The 23,689-nt window shown below is 42.4% G+C and overlaps 1 protein-coding gene across 1 annotated transcript in view; it reads right to left on the bottom strand.

The window, feature by feature from the left end:
- Positions 1-757: 757 nt before the first annotated feature.
- Positions 758-23,689, bottom strand: part of SHISA2 (shisa family member 2) — a 58,814-nt gene continuing 35,882 nt past the window's right edge. The window contains exon 2 of the mRNA XM_077484048.1: positions 758-9,297. Coding sequence (XP_077340174.1) covers positions 8,741-9,297 — 557 coding nt within the window. The 3' untranslated portion in view covers positions 758-8,740. The remainder of the gene's footprint in view (positions 9,298-23,689) is intronic.

Genomic DNA, 23,689 nt, shown 5'->3' with positions numbered 1-23,689 from the left:
AAAATAGTCTTTAATTTTTTTTTTCCTTTAAATAAAAAATTTGATCTCTGAGTCTGATGATATTTACCAAATTCAACCTCTAATATATATACAGCATATCTCTTCTGTCTGTTATTCTGAGAGTGGATTAGAGATTTTGCTCCCTAACCATATAGTTGATTATTTATATTTACCACTGCATATAGATATTTAAGAATAAATTGCCTTTTATTTTAAAGTTTACATATTTACTAAATTATACACAACACTTTTGTTAAGGTTATTATCCAATTATTCAAAACAATAATCGGCCAACTAATCGATTATGAAAATAATTGTTAGTTGTAGCCCTTTTTTTTTTCAAATGGGTCACCTTCCAATAATGCCTAGCACGGATATGAGAATTTAAATCTGACCATTTTTTTACTAACTTTTGGGAATATGAGGGTGACTTGTGTTTAGTAGGACTTCCCACTCCCTCCACAAAGTTTGGGATTCATCAAACCTCACTATTCTAACACTAGGTAACACAGTACACAGTGCTTATGTACTGCGTACTCTGGTATTATTTTTTTACACTGTAAAGTAAAAACTCATATATATACATGTATTATATATATATATATATATATATATATATCTATATTCTAATATAATATAAAACATAATAAACATGTAATAATATTAGATTCTTCTCTCAGTCACTGGTTAAGAAAAATGTAATATATTTACAGTAAAAAATATATATATATATATTTAAAATAATCAGAACTCAAAGTACATAAATCACACCATATAACATTTATTAAAAAAAGAAACACTTTCTAAGTGCCCTTTTCAGAAGAATTATGGCAAAACATGTCTTTTTTTTCTTTTACATTATTATACAATACACACAGAAATTGTGCAAAACACCACATCTCAAATTGAATTGTTTTTAAAACTTATTTTCACCCAAAACATGGAAAATAACTTTTACAAATTTAATTTATGTTCATTTTTTACAGTATACAATATACAAATGATTGCTCTCTGAATTTGCCTTGTCAGAGCCGATCTATAGCAGGTATATGCAGTGGGTGCGTTGTGTGACAATAAATGGAAAAATGGGTGTTTTAAAATGTATCGTGGTTAAGAAAAATAGGCAGGAATACACAAGTCTAAAGTTATAGTTTTTGATGTCAAAGTTGTAACATTGAACTCTTGTATGCGAAAAAGCAATGGGTTCAACACTGTAACCCAAAGCAAAGCGATCAACAAGTATTTTTTTTATTATTTTGCCTGCGAGAGGCAAAGGTGACTTGACTGCTGTAATTCTTACACATCATCATTGGCCTGTGTGCTATCCTAATAAATAAAGCTGAAAACATGGGCTATAAAACCTGGAACTATGAAAGGACAATGAAATCCACATGTCATACCGTTAAAGAGGCATGTAGATAAAATGATATATTACACTTTATTCTGTATTTAAACTGCACCTTTAGTTATTAAAATGCTCAGCACAGAAAACACATACTAAGGATGAAAAATAATAGTTGAAGAGCTGCTAAACATCTGTGTTACCTAGGTGAGCGTTAACACCGCCGATGATGATTTGTTTCTCTCTAGTTCAGATCAATACAGAATGTACGCGCTTCCTTAGGTCAGCTTCACAAAGTGGGTCGGATATAGGGGTCTGCTGGGTGAAATCACACACTAGACAATCCATGTTACCCATTGTAAATGTTCCATGGCTGCACAAACATTAACATGACCAGTAATGATCACAAAGGGCCTGGATTCATCTTTCTGCAATATCACATAAGGAGTGCTAAATAGTGCTAGAGGCATGCTAAAATGTCATTCAATAATACTGCATGAATTGGCCACTTTAGCATGCCTTAAGGACATTTTAAGGTGCATTAAATAATGTTGCAGTGCGATGAATCTGGGCCAGTTATGAGATATTACAGGTCACTGCAATACTTTATTGTTAAAAACTTTGGAGCTGCTTTTTTGTCTCATTGCCCACCTTAGATGCAGGGGCGGACTGACCATTGGGCCACTCGGGCACTACCCAAGGGCCCAGTGCCACTAGGGTGCCCCATCAGGGTTGCCAGCCTCAGTAAAACCAGGGACAGGATGTAAAAATCTGTGTTTTTTTTTACATCTGTCTCTGAAATGTCCCTTACCCACATCCTTTTGGTCTAAAAATCCCGAGATTATAGCTACACCACCTCTCCAGTACCTTCTCAACCAATAGAAACATGTCTGTGTATGCTGTGTGATTGTATACTGTGTGTGTGTTTTTGTGTATACTGTGTGGCCCCATAATGTCTGATTGCCTGGGGGCCCCATAATCTCCTATTGCCCGGGGGCCCCATGAGTTGTCAGTCCGCCCCTGCTTAGATGGCTTCTGCGGTCCACATAGGCATACATTCTCATTGGATGTCTGTGTGCATCTATGTGTCACTTAATAAGCAGAGGAGAGATACAATAGTGGCATTAATAGACATCCAAACTCTGTTCAAATTCTATGAACAGAATAAACTGGGGTGTTCTATAAAAACTGAGTAAATGAAAAGTAGATACTAAAAATTCAGCTGTCCCTGTGTTAAGCAGACACTGGACAAGGGGACCTGGCTGGTTGTAGGAAGCGACAGAACATTTGCTTGAAGAATGGCCTCATCTGCACAGAATTCAGGGAATCATGATTTGCAGATTGCATGATTTATTTATTTTAATTTTTTTGTGAATAATTTTGTCCATGTCTCATACATTCACACGGTTGTAAAAATGTTACTGATATTATGTTATTACACATGTGTTTTCTAGCAGAAAAGTTCCTGCGTAATGATCAGTAAAACACTTGTGCATAGATGCGTAAAGACACGTATGGTTACATAATTAGCTTTTATGATATATTATTTCCCCGTTGCTCAAGCCCCATACACGCCATCAGATTTTCTGCTGGTTTGTTTCCTTCTGATTTACCAAAATCATGTAATATGAGGTCAAACCTTAGGAGTTTCAATTGGTATGCAATCAGGCAGGCCCTTGCACTACATGGTTTTGGTAAATCTGAAGACAAAAATCAGCAGAAAATCTGATAGTGTGTATGGTGGTTTAGACTTAATTCAGACTTAATTCAGACTTAATTCAGACTTATTTCATGTACTAAATTCATGTATATGTGAGTTCAGACATGTAAGCTTATAAACCACATGTTCTATTCTTGTATTCTTTGTTATGGATGTGAAAGCAGCTCATGTTTACACACCTGTGTGAATAGGGCTACATTCAGATCCGTAATCAAAATGCACCTGTATATGTTTTTTTTTATGACCGTGTAAATGAAGCCTAAAGCCCTGTGTCGGGAGACATTGGCCAGTTTAAAAAAAAATGGCTGACATTCGGCCCATGTGTATGACACCCTGTTCGTTTTGCTGGCTTCTGTCGGACAAGCTTGCTGGGAAAACCAGCAGCCAAACGACTCCCCAATCAGCACTCTTAGCCAATGGCGGAGAACACTGAGCAGAGTGTTCTGGTGGAGGGGGGGGGGGGCATCCCCCTGTCAGAACACAATAGCTCAGAGGGGGGGGGGGTCGCTGTACTAACTTTGGATAGTTAGTACAGCGACTCTGACCAGAGCTGACAGTTTTTTTTTTTCGTTCAACACAGTCGGACAAGATGTTTTTAAATACTTCTATCGGATAAGCCTCTTCTTGGCAGCTGCTTTGGTTGCAATACTTTGGGGTTTATTTTCTACAATGTAGGCTGTTCACTTAGATAACTTAGTTTAGTGAATAAGGTTAAGCTGTGCTGACTTTTTTAATTAACATGTGTGTAAGAAAAAAATCTTTTTTTTTTTAAATTACACATGACTGTGTACAGCGGTCAGTACAAGTGAGGGACAATGCTTTTGGAAACTTTGCTTCTGCATGCATGTACAGTGTATTTTTCCAATGGCACCAGTAGCTGCCCAGGTGGGGGAAAGCCCTGAGGATCTTAAACTTGGGAGCTTTCAGATAACAAATGTCCTTGTATCCAAGACGTTAACGTACCTGCATTATGTTGCTTGTAAATGTACAATATGTTGAGGAAGCACAAATGAATGGGCAGCCAATGCACCACACTGCCCAAAACCAGACAAATGCTATTTTTTTCAAGTGCATCAGTGCATTATAAGGTGTTATAAAGAGCTTTTGAGGTGCATTTAGGTACCATTGAAAATAAATGGCACCACAATAAACTAACGTGTATATAGTGAGTTGCTGCACAGGTGTGAGTGTGCCTATAGTACAGTGATGGAGAACCTTGGCACCCAAGATGTTTTGGAACTACATTTCCCATGATGCTCATCTACCCTGCAGAGTGCATGAGCATCATGGGAAATGTAGTTCCAAAACATCTGGGGTGCCAAGGTTCGCCATCACTGCTATAGTATATCAAGTCTAGTAATTCAGATGTGTAACTTGTCATGAACTGCTGAATGAGGGAACAAAAAATATCAAACAGGAGAAGAAAAAAAAAAAAAAATATGATTCCTGTATATGTGAGCCAACAAGCAGTTTACTACGACTGTCACTGCATGGGTAATATAACATGCTAAATGCAAATGCTAAAGAGACAAGCTGCATGGAAAGGAGGTAGTCATCAACAAGGGGTTAATGTTGGGCTGCTAAGGGCAGGGGAGAAATACATCAAGTTGAAGACCCAATCTGTTTTTAAAAATAACCAAACGTGCCAGGAGGCATCAAGATTGATGTCAAATGTACCACACGGTGCATAATATGTCTATACTTTACCGTATCAACTCAGCAGAGGAATCAATGAGAATTTCCCCATTGCATGAGCAACATTTTTCAAAATTAATATAGTGTTTTTGGATTTGTATCTTAAAGGGGCAAAGCTATGTCTATTAACTTTTATGTCAAGAAGATGGTGAGTATTTACTAAAGGCTTATTTCAGACCAGAGGCAATATATAATTACATAGTAGATAAGGTTGAATAAAGACAATGGTCCATCCAGTTCAACCGGTGTAGGTATACGTGTGTCAGTGTCTATAATTATTTTCCATATCCCTGTACGTTGTGCTCTTTAAAGCGGAGTTCCACCCAAAAATTGAACTTCCGCTTTAAGTGCCACATTCGGCTTGTAATTTTTTTGGGGGAGGATCGGGTACCCTGTTTTTACAGGCACCCAGCACCAACTTCCTCCCCTGGCGCAGCAACGCCGGAAGGATGATCATCTCTTCTCCCTCCCTCCCTGCAATCTTCTGGGAAATGTAACAGGTCCCAGAAGATTGCCCGACCATTCACAGAGCGCAGTGCATGCGCCCAGCTGTGAAGCCATAGCCGGGCGCCCACAGTTAGAATGCCGGCGCCTCGGAGAAGAGGAGGAGAGGAGCGAGGCTTTGTGCACCCGCATCGCTGGACCGTGAGACAGGTGAGTGTCTAATTAATAGAAGTCAGCAGCTACACTTTTTGAAGCTGCTGACTATTAAATGGGTGGAACTCTGCTTTAAGGTGCACATCCAAGAGTCTTTTAAAAACAACCATACTCCCCACTGCCACCACCAATTTTGTAAGAGCGCTCCACATCCTTATTGACCTGACAGTGAAAATATGTTGTTATTTACAGGTATATCCCACTTTTAAGTACACAGTGGGGTTTATTTACTAAAGCTGCAAAATCAGGCTTACTTCTGCAAAGAAACCAATGAGATCCTAACCCCAGCTTGTTCAATTAAGCTTTGGTAATAAAACCTGGAAGCTCATTGGTTTCTATGCAGAAGTGAGCCTGATTTTGCACTTTCCAGCTTTAGTAAATGTGTACTTAAAAGTGGGGTATGCCTGTACTTTGGTCATATATGTCCTCTTTTAATTACTTTTTTTTTCCAACTGTATTTACAATCTTACTATGTTATGAAATAAACCTTTTTTTCATTTTATTAGGTTTATTCAGTAAGGTATCAGAAATGATGGAGGCTAGTGTGCTGCACTTGCACATTACATTTTCAGTAAACCTGTTTACATTTTTGCCTATGTATTTTAAACTTTTTACTAATTTTGTAAACAAATTAGCATTTTACTTTTTTGTTATATGTGTTGGTTTTACAACTGAGAGCTTTAATTAGTTACAAACTTTGTCGTAGAAATTTGGCTGCTATGCTATGCACACAGCCCCACAACAACTTAAAAAAAAAAAAAAACTGTAGTAATAAAAAATATATATTTTACATAGTGGTGACAATGTGGCTGCTTTCTGCACCATTTAACTATAAAACAATAATATTACAATGCACATATTTTCACTAAATCCATCAGCTACATTCATCTTCTTTAGAAATCCTGAGGCTTTCAAGAGCATGTGTCACTTACACATAGTAGCGGCAACCATTTTTTTGTGCTAAACCAATGCTCATGAATAAACAGCATAACAATACATGGAGCCAGTGACACCTCTGAAGAACGAACATGTGTTTAACTAACAGAGCACCTCAGTTACGTGGCTGGTTACCAGTTTTTGGATTTTTATATTCACTGGTTTTATCCTTGTCTGCATACCTAATTTAAAACCCAACAGATCAACCTCCACCCTCCTTCACACAAAACACACGCCGCTGTACCATTATTCCCCAGTTTAAGGCAAAGCCTCACCCTTGGTCCTAGGAACATAAGGTTATCATTGGGTTTCCTTGGCTGTTGGTCAATATGGGCACTTGTTCCAATGGAACACAAACAGTTTATACCGTGAATTATTAGTTTAACCCATAAAATTAATGTCTCCATTGTGCATTAATAACCATGAACTTTAAAAGGAGAACTTCAGAGCCCTAAAAAATGCATGATAATGACAAATCCACCAGAATTCTCACTTCTGTTTAATTGCTTCAGCCCAAACACAACACCCAGTGAAGGCATCACACTACCTTGATGGCATACCCATCCAACAGACTAAATGGGGGGTTTCAGCTGCAACTGAATGACACTTTATGGCATCAATTGAAAAAACTTTTAACTGACACTAATGCTGACTATGTACACATAGATTTTTTTCTCGTTCTGCCCATAGACTTACCAAAAGAAATTTAATAAATTCTTCCATCCATGTGGTTGGATGAATTGTGGCTGCTGCTGGCTATTGTATCCAAGCAGCCACGAAACCCACAGCAGCTTGAACACCTGAACAGTGACTTCTCTTTCAAAATTTGCCAAGCCAACGGGGCCACCCATAGCTCATGAAACTGAAACTAGTGCCATGTATGGTCAGCTTTAGTGAACTGTGTGAATTACAGAGTCTGCGAGCATCCTCTAGTTTGATAACCTCTTTTAAAGAAAACCTGTTGTGAAAAAAAATACTACCGCTACAGCTGACCTCCTTTTTAAAAAAAAACTAGTTGCCTGGCTGTTATGGTGACCTCCTGGATCCAGTTACTCTTAGTCACCGACTGGAAGGCACATACAGATTAGGAAAGTCAGACTGAAGTTAAAACTCCTGATCTGCATACTTATTACAGGTAAAAGCCTTGTACACATGGGCTAAATGTCGGGCAACATCGGCTAGTTCAATCATTAATAATCGGTCGCCATTCACTCTATGTGCATGGCAGCTGGTCCGACAGAAGTCAGACATTCAGCTGGCTTCTGTCGGATGAGCATGCTGGAAAACCAGCAGCTGACCGGCTCCTGATCAGCGCTCCCAGCCAATGGCTAACAGCGCTGATCAGAGTGTTCTGGCAGGGCTGTCCCCCTGTCAGAACACAATAGCACAGCAACAGGGGAGATCGCTGTACTAACATCAGATTGTTAATTAGGCCTACATAAAGCTTTAATTCTAAAGCTTGTGTGATTGCACTTTGTTTACATCTGATTGTCTGCATGATTGTCTATGATAAATATACATTGTTTGCACCATAATTAATACACATTAAAAAATACAACCTGCTATAGCAGAAAATACTAAGGGTGTGCTCAATAAAGGAGTAATTTTTACACTGGCCCATCGCTTCCAGTTAGTTTTGGAGGAAACCTTTTGGGAAGTACTATTGTCTTGATTTATTGGACTGGGGTTTGAAAACCACAATCCTGTCTGCATGGGGTGTATATTTTCTTCCAATGTTTGCATGGATTTCTGCTAGTGCTTCTGTCCCCACCCACCCCAAAATATGTTTTTCTGTGGCTCATCAAACTACCGATAGGCTTTCACTGAACCAGACCAAAAATTACTTCTTTGGTAAATCACATCCTTAACCAGGTTTTTGTTGAACCTGGATTTCCAAGTCCAGCAAGACGTGGATTAAAGGGCGTCTTTTACAAAAAAACAGCACTTATGTGGGAAGCCTGAGATGAAAGCTACTTTTTTTTTTTTTTTAAACTGCTGTATTCTACATTATTTTCAGAACTATATCTTCACTCGCATTGAATAGGTCCAGATTAATTCCATTGGAGTTAGTGTATGTGAGAATGCTTTCATCAGGGGCTTTCCACACAGGTATCCTCATTTGTGACAGATTCCCTTTAATGGCTCAGGCATGTTAATTAAAAATATATTCCCACTTCAACCTGGAAAAAAAAAGGTCTATGAACATTCGTAAAAACTTTTGTCGCTTTTTGTTTCACCATGCATTTTACAATAAAGCTATTTGAAGTCTCTTTTCATTCCAACAGTCTTTGTGTTCCTGTAAAATGCACCGATTCCTGTAGTTCTCATTTAGCCTCCAAGCAGAGACCCTGATAAAGTCCTCATTTTTAGTCCATTAAATAAGACTCAGCTTAAACAGTCACTGCTGGGTACATCATCTGTTCTGGATTGGTGTGAGGAGGGTATGGTGACTGCATTGGTCTGTAGCCACCTTGGAGTCCATCCATAAAAGGTGGAACAGGAGTCATGGGGACAGAGTCATGAGGTACAGCGTAGCCAACAAACTGGGGGTGAAGATATTGGCCTTGGTGAGGAACAAGCTGTGTGGCTTGTTGACAGTTCAACACTGAGTAGTTGGTGGGCATATTTACATAGACGTTATTCATGGCTCCTTCTGGCAAGCAGCAGTTGGTTTGTGATCTAGTGGGAGGTGCCCTGGCACCAGAGTTGGCACTGGAGCTAGAACTGGTGGCTGTACTGGACTGGCGGGAGGAAGAGCCACGTGAAGTGCTGGCACTGGAAATCATCGGGATTGTCTCCATGAGCCGATTCCCACCTGGCGCTCGGCTTTGCTGGGGCTCCTGCTTCGGCCGCAGACAGCGGCAACAACACACGGCTACTAGAGACCCCAGTATGATGAAGGCAACAAAGACGGATCCGACAATTAGAAATGGCACGTAGATGGGCACTGCAAGAATAAAAAAATAAATCCAGAGTTATTACTGGGAAATCATGTTAAGTTTACCAGTCAATAATTGAGATGCTATAGATTACTGTGCGCTGTCCTTTTATTGGTATCCACTTCCAAAATAAATATTGAATAGAACGGTTGCACACCAGAGTAAATAACACTTTTTCATAATTAATACTGTATGCTAAATATGTCACAATATAAGACTCGTTATCAGATTTGGTACTAAATATTAAAGTGCAACACCAGGTTTATAAAAATAAATAAATACAATTCAGAGGCATAGCATGTTAAAAAATAAAAAGCTCTTGGCTACACCACTCAACCTAATTCCAGTGCTGTCCCTTGAATACACAAGTCTCCCTGATCCAGCATGACTTTGTCACCCAACCGACTTCCGGTGAGCCCGGGGGGGGGGGGGTGGGGGGGTCAACATACATGGGATCACAGGACTCTGGAACAGCATGGTGCTCACATGTCAAACGAGTGGCACGCAAGCGTGGGCGGACCGTCCGCCCACGCAATAGGAGGACGGTCCGCCCACTATAACTGCTGGCGGGGAAAAGGAAGGCCCCAAACTGGCCAGAAGGCTGTACCAAAGGGAGGTTGGTAATGGCACCCTTCCTATTTCTCTTGGTACAGTTTGGGCTAATCCAACCTGTGACTTAAGACATAACAGAACAATTACATTTCAGTAACATATATGCATTGCTGTTCTGTGGTGCCATTTTTTCTTTGCTGTAGACAAGCAGCCATAACCTCACTTGTGCTTAGCTAATTGAGAAAGCTCCAATTGCAAATCCCAAAATGAAAGCAACATGCCCAAACGCAGGCCGTAATTAGAAGAGGGGATTGGTGTGCACTGGGCAGGTGGAATCTGTACTTACTGAAGCAATTTTTTCATTAGTAGACGGCAGTTCATGTGACACAGGAAAGGCAATGAATCAAATGACAGGAAAAGAATCTTAATGATAACAAGAATGTTTCCACTCCTATTTCAGCGTGTGAATGATAATTGTGAAGTCTGGGCAGCCCGTACTGATGTGTCCCTATTGTACACAGCAGGACTGGCTGTTTTTGAAGCTTAACCCTGACTGACAGCAATAGGATTTATCCAGGGAAATCAGGCCTGAGCGCCATACTGCATATGGAACACGACACCCCATACTGATATTTAATATCACATCCAATATCAGGAATCCCACTAATGCTCAATTTGGCTAGCATGTATAATACAAGGATTACATACACAGTATTCCATCCGCTTTGTTTCATAAGAATTACACATGCACTACAATGTATGTCTGAGTTAATATAGTCTATATATAATGACTTCTGGCTTCATGTGAAAGTCCATAAAAAGAACTGTCTGTATTGCTTGTGTTAACCAATGAGATATTCCCTTTCCTTTTCTCTCCTGTTCTATTGGAGAAAAATCTGATTGGCTCTAACAGATAACATAAGCATATCTTTTTTAGGATACTTTTATTAATTTTCACATTTTATTAAGTTGTGCTGAGGGAAATGTACAAAAATGACAAATTACCCAAATGAAGAGAAAAAAAATAAACTTGAATTTACTTGTTGCATATATTTTGAATTAATTAAATGATATATGCAGTATATACATAAAACTACAAACTGCCTTGTTTTCAGCCTGTATACATCTCTATCCCTGTCCATATTATGTGATACTTACAGATGAGCAAAACATTAAACAAAGTTATTTTGTGCGCGGGTATGACACACACAGGCTCCAACACTATATATCTTCTGTTGGTAATATAATATGCTAAGTACCTTTATGTAAAAAAAAAAAACAACCTACCATATACAGTATCTCACAAAAGTGAGTACACCCCTCACATTTTTGTAAATATTTTATTATATCTTTTCATATGACAACACTGAAGAAATAACACTTTGCTATAATGTAAAGTAGCGAGCGTACAGCTTGTATAACAGCATACCTCCCAACTGTCCAAGATTTTAAGGGACTGTCCATGATTTGGAGCAATGTCCCTCTGTCTCTCATTCCTTCTCATTTGTCTCTCATTTTGGTCTGATCTATAAAGTTGTATATAAAATGCACTTTGTATCCATCAAAATGTGTTTCCCAGTCGTAAACCTTTCATCTGATTTCTAAGTTGCTGCATTTGTAAATTCCAAAAGCCAATATAAAGGAATAGTAGTGTTAAAAAAAAAGCATTTGTAGGTTTAAAGCCCCATACACACTATCAGATTGTCTGCTGATTTTTTCCTTCAGATTTACCAAAACCATGTAGTAGAAGGGCCTGCCTGATTGCATACACATTGAAACCCCTAAGGTTTGACCTCATATTATATGGTTTTGGTAAATCTGATGGAAAAAATCAGCACACAATCTGATAGTGTGTATGGGGCTTAACAAATTTTGTTTTCTGTACAATTCTCCTTTAAGGGGGTGTGGCAAGGGGTGTGTCCTAAGCATGCATACTTTTGCTGATAGGTGTCCCTTGTTCCCATCTCAAAAAGTTGTGAGGTATGTAACAGTGTAGATCTTCTTATAACTTAGGCCATCTGTATGTAGTAATAATAATAATTTTTTTCAGATCCTTGGAGAGTTTTTTGCCATGAGGTGCCATGTTGAACTTCCAGTGACCAGTACACCTGCTCCCCATTGACACCTGAGACCTTGTAACATTAACGAGTCACATGGCACCGGGGAGAGAAAATGGCTAATTGGGCTCAATTTGAACATTTTCACTTAGGGGTGTACTCCCTTTTGTTGCCAGCGGTTTAAACATTAATGGTTGTGTGTTGAGTTATTTTGAAAGGACAGCAAATGTACACTGTTATGCAAGCTGTACACTCACTACTTTACATTGCAAAGTGCCATTCTTTTGTTGTCACATGAAAAGCTATAATAAAATATTTACAAAAATGTGAGGGGTGTACTCACTTATGTGAGATACTGCATTTTAATATTTCTAACATCATTCTTAAGCCCTATATACACAAGCCAAATTTTGGCATCGGCCGGTTCAATAGAAACTGGCCGACACTCGGACCATGTGTACTGCAGCTGGTCTGACAGAAGCCGGCCACTAGGCATAACCGAAAAAGGTCTGCCGACCAGCTCCCTGACAGGGCTCTCAGCCAACGGCTGAGAGTGCTGACCGAAGTGCTCTGGGGGGGGGGGGGGGGGGTCCCCTGTCTGAACAAAACAGAACAGCAGGGGAGATCGCTGTGCTACCATCAGATTGTTAGTACAGCAGCTCTGACCTGAGCGGTTCAGCCCGCTGGGTTAAACTAAAAAAAAAAAAAAACTAGCAGTGTGTATTGTCTCGATTGAAGCCAGAGGAAAAAACTGGATTGTTGACAATCATCACTGCTCACTGAATCCTTCAAGTTACAAAGTGATCCAGCATGCAATACAGATAAAAACACACTCACATCCTCAGACCTGTCCTCACAGGGGCTTCCACTAGACAACTAGATATATTCTCAAGATCCAAACCAGGGAGACATCAACCTGTTCTCAAATGTGCCACTAAAGTGCCAAATCCTGCCTATATACACAACCACAGCAGCTCATACTTAGTTAATTAACATTCTACTCTTCTCTATAAAAAAGTGAAAGATCTGGTGCCACAAAAGGTTTTCCAATAAGGTAGAAAATGTATTGCCCACTATAGAGATAAGAAATAATCCACCAATAGCAACCAGCAATCAAATCACTTGTGATTATCATCAGTCCAACAAAAACACTGCACCCCCGGGAGGAAATCCAGAAGGCATGAACTGTTAACAAGACAGAAGGTGACATCTGCAGAGCATATCTTCTGTCCTCAAAGACCAGCTAGCAGTTTTCACCAAAAACTTGGAATGGGCACAGGTGGTCATATTTGTAATCTGTCTATATGGTCATCTTATCTGTGGATCTGTAAACAAAACTGAATTTTTAGCAGTGCAGAGGTATGGAAGTAAGCAACAGTAGTCTAGATTGTATTTCACAAAATGTAACAGGCACTTCTGCCATTGTGCTGCCTAAGAATCACCTGAAATCTAACCATAAAAACAATCCTTGGCAGAGGCTTCATAGCCACGGGAACCGAACCTAAGGCTCGGTTCACACAGGACGCGGCACGACTTGCAGCACCGCGACCTCAGCGGCGACTTGCAAAATGACTTCTGTATAGAAGTCAATGCAAGTCGCCCGAAGTCATGCCAAAAGTAGTACAGGAACCTTTTTTCTAAGTCGGAGCGACTTGAGTCGCTCCTATTAGAACGGTTCCGTAGTACAGAACGGGGGCGACTTGTCAGGTGGCGAAGTCGCCTGGACAAGTCGCGCCTGTGTGAACCGAGCCTAAGGGTACCTGTGCATGAACATAAATCAAAACATTACCGTATATACTTGAGTATAAGCCGAGATTTTCAGCCTCTTTTTTGAGGCTGAAAGTGCCCCCCTCAGCTTATACTCGAGTCATCGCCGTCTGCCTGCCCGATCAGCATGAGACAGACGGCGGCCATTCTACTATTCAAAAGCCGCGCCTCCCTGTCTGTGATAGGCGGAACACTCAATTTCCCAGCAGTCAGTGTTCCGCCTATCACGGACATCCGCTCATTCTCATACTACGGACGAGGATGAGAGGATGTCCGTGATAGGCGGAACACTGACTGCTGGGAAATTGAGTGTTCCGCCTATCACAGACAGGGAGGCGCGGCTTTTGAACAGAGGAATGGCCGCCGTCTGTCAGACGAGGAGAGCATGGCACACAGAGGCTGCAGATCGGCACAGGTAGGCAGGGATGGACGGGACACAGCGACGGACGGGACACAGCGACGGACGGGACACAGCGACGGACGGGACACAGCGACGGACGGGACACAGCGACGGACGGGACACAGGGACGGACGGGACACAGGGATGGACACAGGGACGGACGGGACACAGGAATGGACACAGGGATGGACGGGACACAGGGATGGACACAGGGATGTCTCACCCTCGGCTTATACACGAGTCAATAGGTTTCCCAGTTTTTTTGTGGTAAATTGGGGGCCTCGGTTTATATTCGGGTCGGCCTATACTCGAGTATATACGGTATATCATCAGCAAACCATGGATCTTCAAAATCGTATCCAAAACTGTATAAAAACAACCACATGACAGCATGTGAGAGAAGCCCTGTATGACCCCAACACATCACAATGTTTTGCTGTGATGTGAACACTTTTATATATTTTTAGGTGCCAGTCTTTTCACCCTCCTGTTGTTTTACGGTAAAAACTGATTATCCTATCATGGAAGAGTTCTTCTGTCCCAACTTTGGCATCCTGTTAATCTCTGGTTAACAAGGCAGTGCCTTTTTACAAAGCGACTTACCTGAGTAGGGGGGCTTTGGCCAAATTGAACAACGTTTGGGAGGGGGGGGGGGGTTGGATGGCATCTGTGGACATGGTTTCAGATTAAATTAAAAATGGATACAGTTAATGGTCCTTGGTATGGGATATAAAGGCAGGAGGAGGGTGTTTCTGGGGTTATGGGTGGTTACTGACTGAACTCATGATAAAGACAGGTTTTATTTGGTTTTTAAATTCTCCTGATGGGGGGGTGACCGAAATGCTGGAATTATCCTGTATGGTTGACCAAGGTGTCATCGAGCTAGTTGACTTTATACTGAGGTTTAAAGGATGTACATATCTGTCTGTGCAAGTGCTGTATCATTTTTGCTATTATTTCTATTTTTTTATGTTGTGTTTTCTTCTTGTAAACTGGTTAATTTTTTTACTGTGACTGGTTGTTGGTTTCTGCAACATGCGGTTTGATGTTGTATGTATTTACATACATACATACATTTTTATAAAACTCAATAAAGAGTAATTTACAAAAAAAAAGGCACTGTTCTCTTCAAAATGGCCTCTGCAAACAGAACAGTCACGCATTTCCATAACTAACAGCATAGCTGGGGTTGGCGCCTTACATGTGAAATTGGAATTATTGTAGCTGCCCCTTTAGACAAGTGAAATAATCACTCCTGCAAACACATGAACTATAAGTAAAGGTGTTGGCGCTAAAAATCATCAAAAATAAAGTGAATAAAATATAATAGCATGTGCCATACATAATATACATGTGGGGCCTCCTGTACACTGCTGCTGGTAAAGGGACATTTAGGAGTAGTTGGGAGTTTTTTTTCAGCTGCCCCTGAACTCTCCTCTATGTTATCTTATCAGTACATGTACACAGGGTCGTTTATAGTCTTTCTAGGCAGTTGAGTTTAGAAGCATTTTTTGGAAAGCAAAAAAAAAAAAAAGGCGTTCAGGACGAAAGTTCTGAGGCATTTGAAAGAGCTGGTAAAACGTCCCTTTTACATGAAGCCTAAAATGCAAACTGTGAATCCAAAGCGACAATACCCAACACCAAATACAAAACTTTTTTAAAACATAGAATAAAGTACTTCTAAATGGACGTGTCTTCAAAAGCGCTTCACCACAAGTGCTCATGAAGTAGATGGCAACTCACTCACCAAAGGTGTTTCGCCTCTATTTACAGTCAGGGGCGGATCCAGAGTCTAGTCTCGGGAGGGGCACTGCTATAAAATATGTTTTTTTGGGGGCAATTTATATGGGAAATGGCTGGTATTTGCGCTTCAATCATTACGGCACCATGGTTGTTATGGTGTCAGGATGATTGAAGCGCATTATTTCTATTAATACATTGTAATATAAAATTAAATGGTTCATCTCACCATAATGCAGAATCAGTGGGAGCCCTGAGGATGTCACTTGCCATGTCGCCTGCCACCAAATGTGGATTGTCACTTGCCACGTCACCTGCCACACATTGCGGATTGTCACTTGCCACGTAGCCTGCCACACATTGCGGATTGCCACTTGCAAGGTAGCCTGCCACACATTGCGGATTGTCACTTGCCACGTCACCTGCCACACATTGCGGATTGTCACTTGCCACGTCGCCTGCCACCAGATGCGGATTGCCACGTAGCCTGCCACACATTGCGGATTGCCACGTCACCTGCCACACATTGCAGATTGTCACTTGCCACGTTGCCTGCCACCAGATGCGGATTGCCACGTAGCCTGCCACACATTGCGGATTGCCACGTCACCTGCCACACATTGCGGATTGTCACTTGCCACGTCACCTGCCACACATTGGGGATTGTCACTTGCCACGTCACCTGCCACACATTGCGGATTGTCACTTGCCACGTCACCTGCCACACATTGCGGATTGTCACTTGCCACGTCACCTGCCACACATTGGGGATTGTCACTTGCCACGTTGCCTGCCACACATTGCGGATTGTCACTTGCCACGTCACCTGCCACACATTGCGGATTGTCACTTGCCACGTCACCTGCCACACATTGCGGATTGTCACTTGCCACGTCACCTGCCACACATTGCGGATTGTCACTTGCCACGTTGCCTGCCACACATTGCGGATTGCAACTTGCCACGTCGCCTGCCACACATTGCGGATTGTCACTTGCCACGTTGCCTGCCACACATTGCGGATTGCCACTTGCCACGTCACCTGCCACACATTGCGAATTGCCACTTGCCACGTAGTCTGCCACACATTGTGGATTGCCACTTGCCACGTAGTCTGCCACACATTGCGGATTGCCACTTGCCACGTAGTCTGCCACACATTGCGGATTGCCACTTGCCACGTAGTCTGCCACACATTGTGGATTGCCACTTGCCACGTAGTCTGCCACACATTGCGGATTGCCACTTGCCACGTAGTCTGCCACACATTGCGGATTGCCACTTGCCACGTAGTCTGCCACACATTGTGGATTGCCACTTGCCACGTAGTCTGCCACACATTGCGGATTGTCACTTGCCACGTCGCCTGCCACCAGATGCGGATTGCCACGTAGCCTGCCACACATTGCGGATTGCCACGTCACCTGCCACACATTGCGGATTGTCACTTGCCACGTTGCCTGCCACACATTGGGGATTGTCACTTGCCACGTCACCTGCCACACATTGCGGATTGTCACTTGCCACGTCACCTGCCACACATTGGGGATTGTCACTTGCCACGTTGCCTGCCACACATTGGGGATTGTCACTTGCCACGTCACCTGCCACACATTGCGGATTGTCACTTGCCACGTCACCTGCCACACATTGGGGATTGTCACTTGCCACGTCACCTGCCACACATTGCGGATTGTCACTTGCCACGTTGCCTGCCACACATTGCGGATTGTCACTTGCCACGTTGCCTGCCACACATTGCGGATTGTCACTTGCCACGTTGCCTGCCACACATTGCGGATTGCCACTTGCCACGTAGTCTGCCACACATTGTGGATTGCCACTTGCCACGTAGTCTGCCACACATTGTGGATTGCCACTTGCCACGTAGTCTGCCACACATTGCGGATTGCCACTTGCCACGTAGTCTGCCACACATTGCGGATTGCCACTTGCCACGTAGTCTGCCACACATTGTGGATTGCCACTTGCCACGAAGCCTGCCACACATTGCGGATTGTCACCTACTGTGTCACTTTTCTGCTAAGGTGGTCTTTTGTTGGGTCCCAGAGTGAAGATAGGCAGCAGAGAGATGATGCAATCTCTCTGCTGCACACAGCTTCCTACACAGTGAGGGCAGGACTGGAGGGATGCAGGGCAGTGAGAGATGATGTCATCTCCCTGCTCCCCTGCCTGCTGGCTGCCTGATTGGCCAGCAGCCCTCCTAAACTGCCCAGCTGCCCCCCCCTCACCCATCCACTCAGCGCGGGTACCCGCGGAACCGGCCGCGATTGGACCCGCGGAACCGGCCGCGATTGGACCCGCGGAACCGGCCGCGATTGGACCCGCGGAACCGGCCCTCTGGTACCCGCGGAACCGGCCGCGATTGGACCCGCGGAACCGGCCCGCGGGTACCCGCGGAACCGGCCGCGATTGGACCCGCGGAACCGGCTTTGCCCCCCCCCTGGATCCGCCCCTGTTTACAGTAGGTCAAAATGCACTTTTGGAAAGGTTTGCACCTCTCCACTCTCAGGCCTCATGCACACTGGACGTTAAAATAACATTATAAAAACACCAGTAGCTTTGCAGTGAGTTTTTCAAAGTTTTTGCAATAGCGCTTTTTTGTTTTTTTCTCAATGGATCAAAAACGTCCAAAAACGCTGGTGAGCAGCGTTTTTGAGTGTTTGTCAGTGTATTTTGACATTAGAGCAGCTGAAAAACTCCTCTCAGAACCCACTAGTTTGGGGATTTTTTTTAACCACTTTCAGACCGGACCAATTTGCTGGTCAAAGACCAGACCACTTTTTGCGATTCGGCACTGCGTCGCTTTAACTGACAATTGCGCGGTCGTGCGACGTGGCTCCCAAACAAAATTGACGTCTTTTTTTTCCCACAAATAGAGCTTTCTTTTGGTGGTATTTGATCACCCCTGCGGTTTTTATTTTTTGTGCTATAAACAAAAATAGAGCGACAATTTTGAAAAAAACGCATTATTTTTTACTTTTTGTTATAATAAATATCCCCCAAAAATATATAAAAAAACATTTTTTTCCCTCAGTTTAGGCCGATACGTATTCTTCTACATATTTTTGGTAAAAAAAAAATCGCAATAAGCGATTATTGATTGGTTTGCGCAAAAGTTATAGAGTTTACAAAATAGGGATAGTTTTATAGCATTTTTATTAATAATTTTTTATTATTTTTTTTTTTACTAGTAATGGCGGCGATCAGCGATTTTTATTGTGACTGCGACATTGTGGGGGACCCATCGGACATTTTTGGCACATTTTTGGGACCATTGTCATTTATACAGTAATCACTGCTATATAAATGCAGTGATTCCTGTGTAAATGACACTGGCAGTGAAAGGGTTAACCAGTGGGTGGCAGTGTAGGGGTTAAGTGTTCCTAGGGGTGTGTTACTAACTGTGGGGGGGTTGGGCTTTCATTTAGTGAACACTGATCTCTGCTCCAATCACATGGAGCAGAGATCAGCGTCACTAGTTGCTAGGCAGAATGGAGAAATGTTGTTTACACAGCATTTCCTCCATTCGGCCGCTCCGTGAGACGATCGCGGCGATGCCCGCGGCGATCGAGTCCGCGGGTCCCGCGACTGGACTCACGGGGGTCCCGACCAGCGCGGGCGGCATTGAATATTGGACGTACCTGTACGCCAATATGCCTGCCCGTGCCATTCTGTCGACGTACATCGTCGTGCGCTGGTCGGGAAGTGGTTAAAGCCAAAACACACCCCAGCCAAAAACTGGTGATAATAGCCTATGTGTGCATGGACACATAGGATAACATGATGGGGGGGGGGGGGGTTCATTGACTGTAGAAAAAAACATCTGAAGCCAAAAACAGATGCTGTAAAAATGTCCAACAACGTCCAGTGTGCATGAGGCCCCAAACTCCCTCCGGACAAGGCTAGGGATATGGGAATTGACCCCACCAGGGACACAAAGAAGAGATTTATGGTGTAGTATGGTGAAATCAACATTTCCACTCCTAGTGCCTGCAAGATGACCCAAAGAATGATTGTGTTAGCAAACATTTCCTTTATTTAGTCACTAAGTACTGTCATGTATATCACCAGTCACCGGTACATGCCCTACACGCCTACAGCAGAAACAAAACAATAGGGGATTTTCAGTATTGGCTGAAACTATTCTCTGAGTCCATGTAGCCAGACCATTCATTTCAGCAAAAACTCTTCCTATAAGATATTTTCCTGTAAAAGCTTCCTAGGTGTAGATATCCAAAAGCTCAGAGACTGCTTCTGGGGACCATTATCTTAAATGTGATGTCAGCAACCCTCACAGACTCACAGCTGTCACTCAAGTGGCAAGGTATATTATTCCCCTTTGCCCAGAATAGCTATATACAATTTTATGTAAGGAGGAGATTCTATGGAAGGGGTAGAGGAGCTAGGCCAGCACAGAGAGTAATAAGACAATCCCAGGAAAAGGCTATGATGTGTAAGGCCGCGTACACACGGGCGGACTGTTCGCCCAACTAAGTTCGTCAAACAATCCGACAAACAGTCCGTTCAAAATTAGCATGAACGGACTTGACCACACACGATGAACGAACAGTCCGCTGAAAACGTGCGTGATGACGTGTACAGCACGTACGACGGGACTAGAAAAATGACGTCCTATACACTGCAATGCAACCTTCAGCCGTGTAAACCCTTTCTGAGCATGCGCGATACTTAGTCCGTCCAACTTGCCTACACACGAGCGGACTGTCCACTGAAACCAAGTTTGGACGGACAAAACCAAGTTTGAACGGACTGTCTTACGGAAATTCCGTAAGACTTTGTTCGTCAGACTGTCCGCTGAAACAGTCCGCTGAAGCCCACACACAAGCGGACTGTCCTCTGAAACACTGTTCAGCGGACTAAGTTGGGCGAACAGTCCGCCCGTGTGTACGCGGCCTAAGGAGAGGGGAGAGGCTGTGGTAGGGATTCAACTCTTCCAATTTTCTTGCCAGTCAAACGGCACATTACAAGAGAATAAAAATAATCCATGGAAAAGTTAAAAATCTAAAATACTTGATTTTGCAGTGTTTTACCTGCAGTTTGTAAAATTGGTAACTGGTCTCTTGCTAATTTTGACACAACATCCAAAGACATGCTGGTAGGTTAATTAGACCCTGTCCAAAAAAAAATAAAAAATATTGGCCATAATATATGTGTATGTGTATGTCAATGTTGTAAGTGCGTCGGGACCCTACAGGTTAAAGGACTGCATAAAAAGCTGCAGATGGACTCTGGTGGCAAGAAAGCACCCTGAGGCGATTCAGTTCGTATAGGTAGCGCTATACAAGTCATTCATTCATTCATTCACATCCTCTCTAACCACAGCTGTATTAAAATTATTACTCAAAAGCCACTGTAACATAATGGTCACTAGGTCACATAATCAACTGTCTCTTATGCTGCGTACACCTGACCAAACTTTCCGGCAGACTAGGTCCGACGGTCTTCCCGACGGACTTTCAACGGAGTTACGAGGGACTTCCGAACGAACGGACTTGCCCACACATGAACGGACTAATATCCGTACAAAAGTTCATTCGTTTTGAACGTGATGCCGTACCACGGGACTAGAAAAGGAAGTTCAATAGCCAATAGCTGCCCTTGTGTCGTATTCGGTCCGTCGGACCAGCATACAGACCAACGGTTTTCACGATAGGAATTGAGTCCATTGGACAGATTTGAAACATGTTCTATTTCTAGGTCCGTCTGAATTTTTTAAAGAAAAACGATCGGATTAGCCCACACACGATCGGACTATCCGACGGAATGATTCCATCTGACCTATTCTGCCGGAAAGTCCGGTCGTGCGTACGTGGCATTATTGTTCAGTAGTGAGTGAAATAATCTGTCATAAAGGGTTTTTCATCTTCAAGTTGTTAAAGTGGATCTTCATTAAAAAAAAAAGTGGTATAATTGCCCCATGTCAGATTGACCCTTTCCGGTCCAACTCCAGCATCCCTTTAGGACAGGGGTCTCAAACTGGCAGCCCTCCAGCTGTTGTGAAACTATCCCATCATGCCTCTGCCTGTGTGAGTCATGCTTGTAACTGTCAGCCTTGCAATGCCTCATGGGACATGTAGTTTCACAACAGCTGGAGGGCCACCAGTTTGAGACCCCTGCTTTAGGGTCTTTACGCCCATAGCGGGGGTTGGACTGCCCAATCACATGACCACTGTGATTGGCTGTCACAGTGCTGGAGAGAAGACAACTGGGATCCCTGTGCTGCAACCATATCCCAAGGTGGCAACAGTGCTGGAGGGTATACCTGGTTCTGTGTCATCAGGGGGCTAGCTGAAAGAACCAGAAAGAGACAGCTAGCACTCGATGATGTAGAAACAACAATGGCAGTGAAAACTCGGGCGTGTGGCAGCAAGATGGGGGAGTTTAGAAGAAGAATGCTGGATTCGCAGGGTAGAATTCGTCTTTACTCTCTTTCATAAATTACATCGCTATAAATATATACCAGATCGGTTACAAGTCAAAAGAGATGCTAAAGACCAAAAAACAGTACTTCTTATGACGCTCTGGGAGGCGAGACCAATCTTAAATGTGGCTTTTGTACAACTATTTAGGTGTGAGAAGCATTCTTCCTCTTCCAAGTGTTTAGCTGAAGTTTATTATGAGCAGGTGTCCATCAAATCACTCACCAAGAGGTCACCGCAGACAGCAGAAATGTTTGAACACTCGGCACAACTGTTGTAACTTCCCAAACATTTGTGAAAATTGTGCGATACAATGGCAGTAAATGTGGGTGGTGGTGGGGAGTTTACAACTTGTTTTAGGGCTTTTTCCCATTATTTGCATGGTCATATATTTTTCTGTATTTTCCAGCATAGTCAAACTGAATGGGGCATAGTCACATCTGCACACTCCACGGATTAAAAAGAAAAAGTTTATTTTGTTTGTATTAACCATATACCACCCATCCAGTGCTGCACCCAGAAACGTCAGTACAGCACTGGATGAAAGATGCAAGGGTCTGTCAGATGTCCAGAAACTCATTGTCCTTTTATACACACACACTAAATACAACCAAATAGATCACAGGTGAGGATTGTTACTTTTAACAACTTAAGGACCGAGCCTCTTTCTGAGATTTGTTGTTTGCGTTAAAAACTGTTTTTTTTGCTAGAAAATTACTTAGAACCCCCAAACACTATACATTTTTTTCTAACAACCTAGAGAATAAAATGACTGTCATTGCAATACTTTCTGTCACACCTTATTTGCGCAGAGTCTTATTTTTGGAAAAAATACACTTTTTTTTTAGTTAAAAAATAAGACAACAAATTTTTTTTTATATTGTGAAAGATAATGTTACGCTGAGTAAATTGATGCCCAACATGTCACACTTCAAAATTGCTCGTGGAATGGCGACAAACTTTTACCCTTAAAAATCTCCATAGGAGACGTTTAAAAAATTCTACAGATTGCATGTTTTATGTTACACAGGAGATATAGGGCAAGAATTATTGCTCTTGCTCTACCGATCACGGCGATACCTCACATGTGTGGTTTGAACACTGTTTTCATATGCGGGCGCTAGTCACGTATGTGTATGCTTCTGCATGCAAGCTTGTCAGGAGGTGGGGAGTTTAAAAAAAAAATGTCTTATTTATTTTACCCTTTTTTACATTTTTACACTGTTTAAAAAACATAAAATAAAAAAAAGTGTCACTTTTATTCCTATTACAAGGAATGTAAACATCCCTTGTAATAGAAAAAAGCATGACAAGACCTCTTAAATATGAGATCTGGGGTTAAAAAGACCTCAGATTTCATATATACGTTAAAATGAAATAAAAAGATAAAAAAAAGTTGTCATTTAAAAAAATGAAGAAA

This window comes from Lithobates pipiens, unplaced genomic scaffold (assembly GCF_037356315.1).
Source record: "Lithobates pipiens isolate NorthernLeopardFrog02 unplaced genomic scaffold, aLitPip1_a1.2 Scaffold_16, whole genome shotgun sequence".
NCBI classification, from domain to species: domain Eukaryota; kingdom Metazoa; phylum Chordata; class Amphibia; order Anura; family Ranidae; genus Lithobates; species Lithobates pipiens.
The sequence above is the reverse complement of the archived record's forward strand: the minus strand, read 5'-3'. Positions and strand labels throughout refer to the sequence as shown.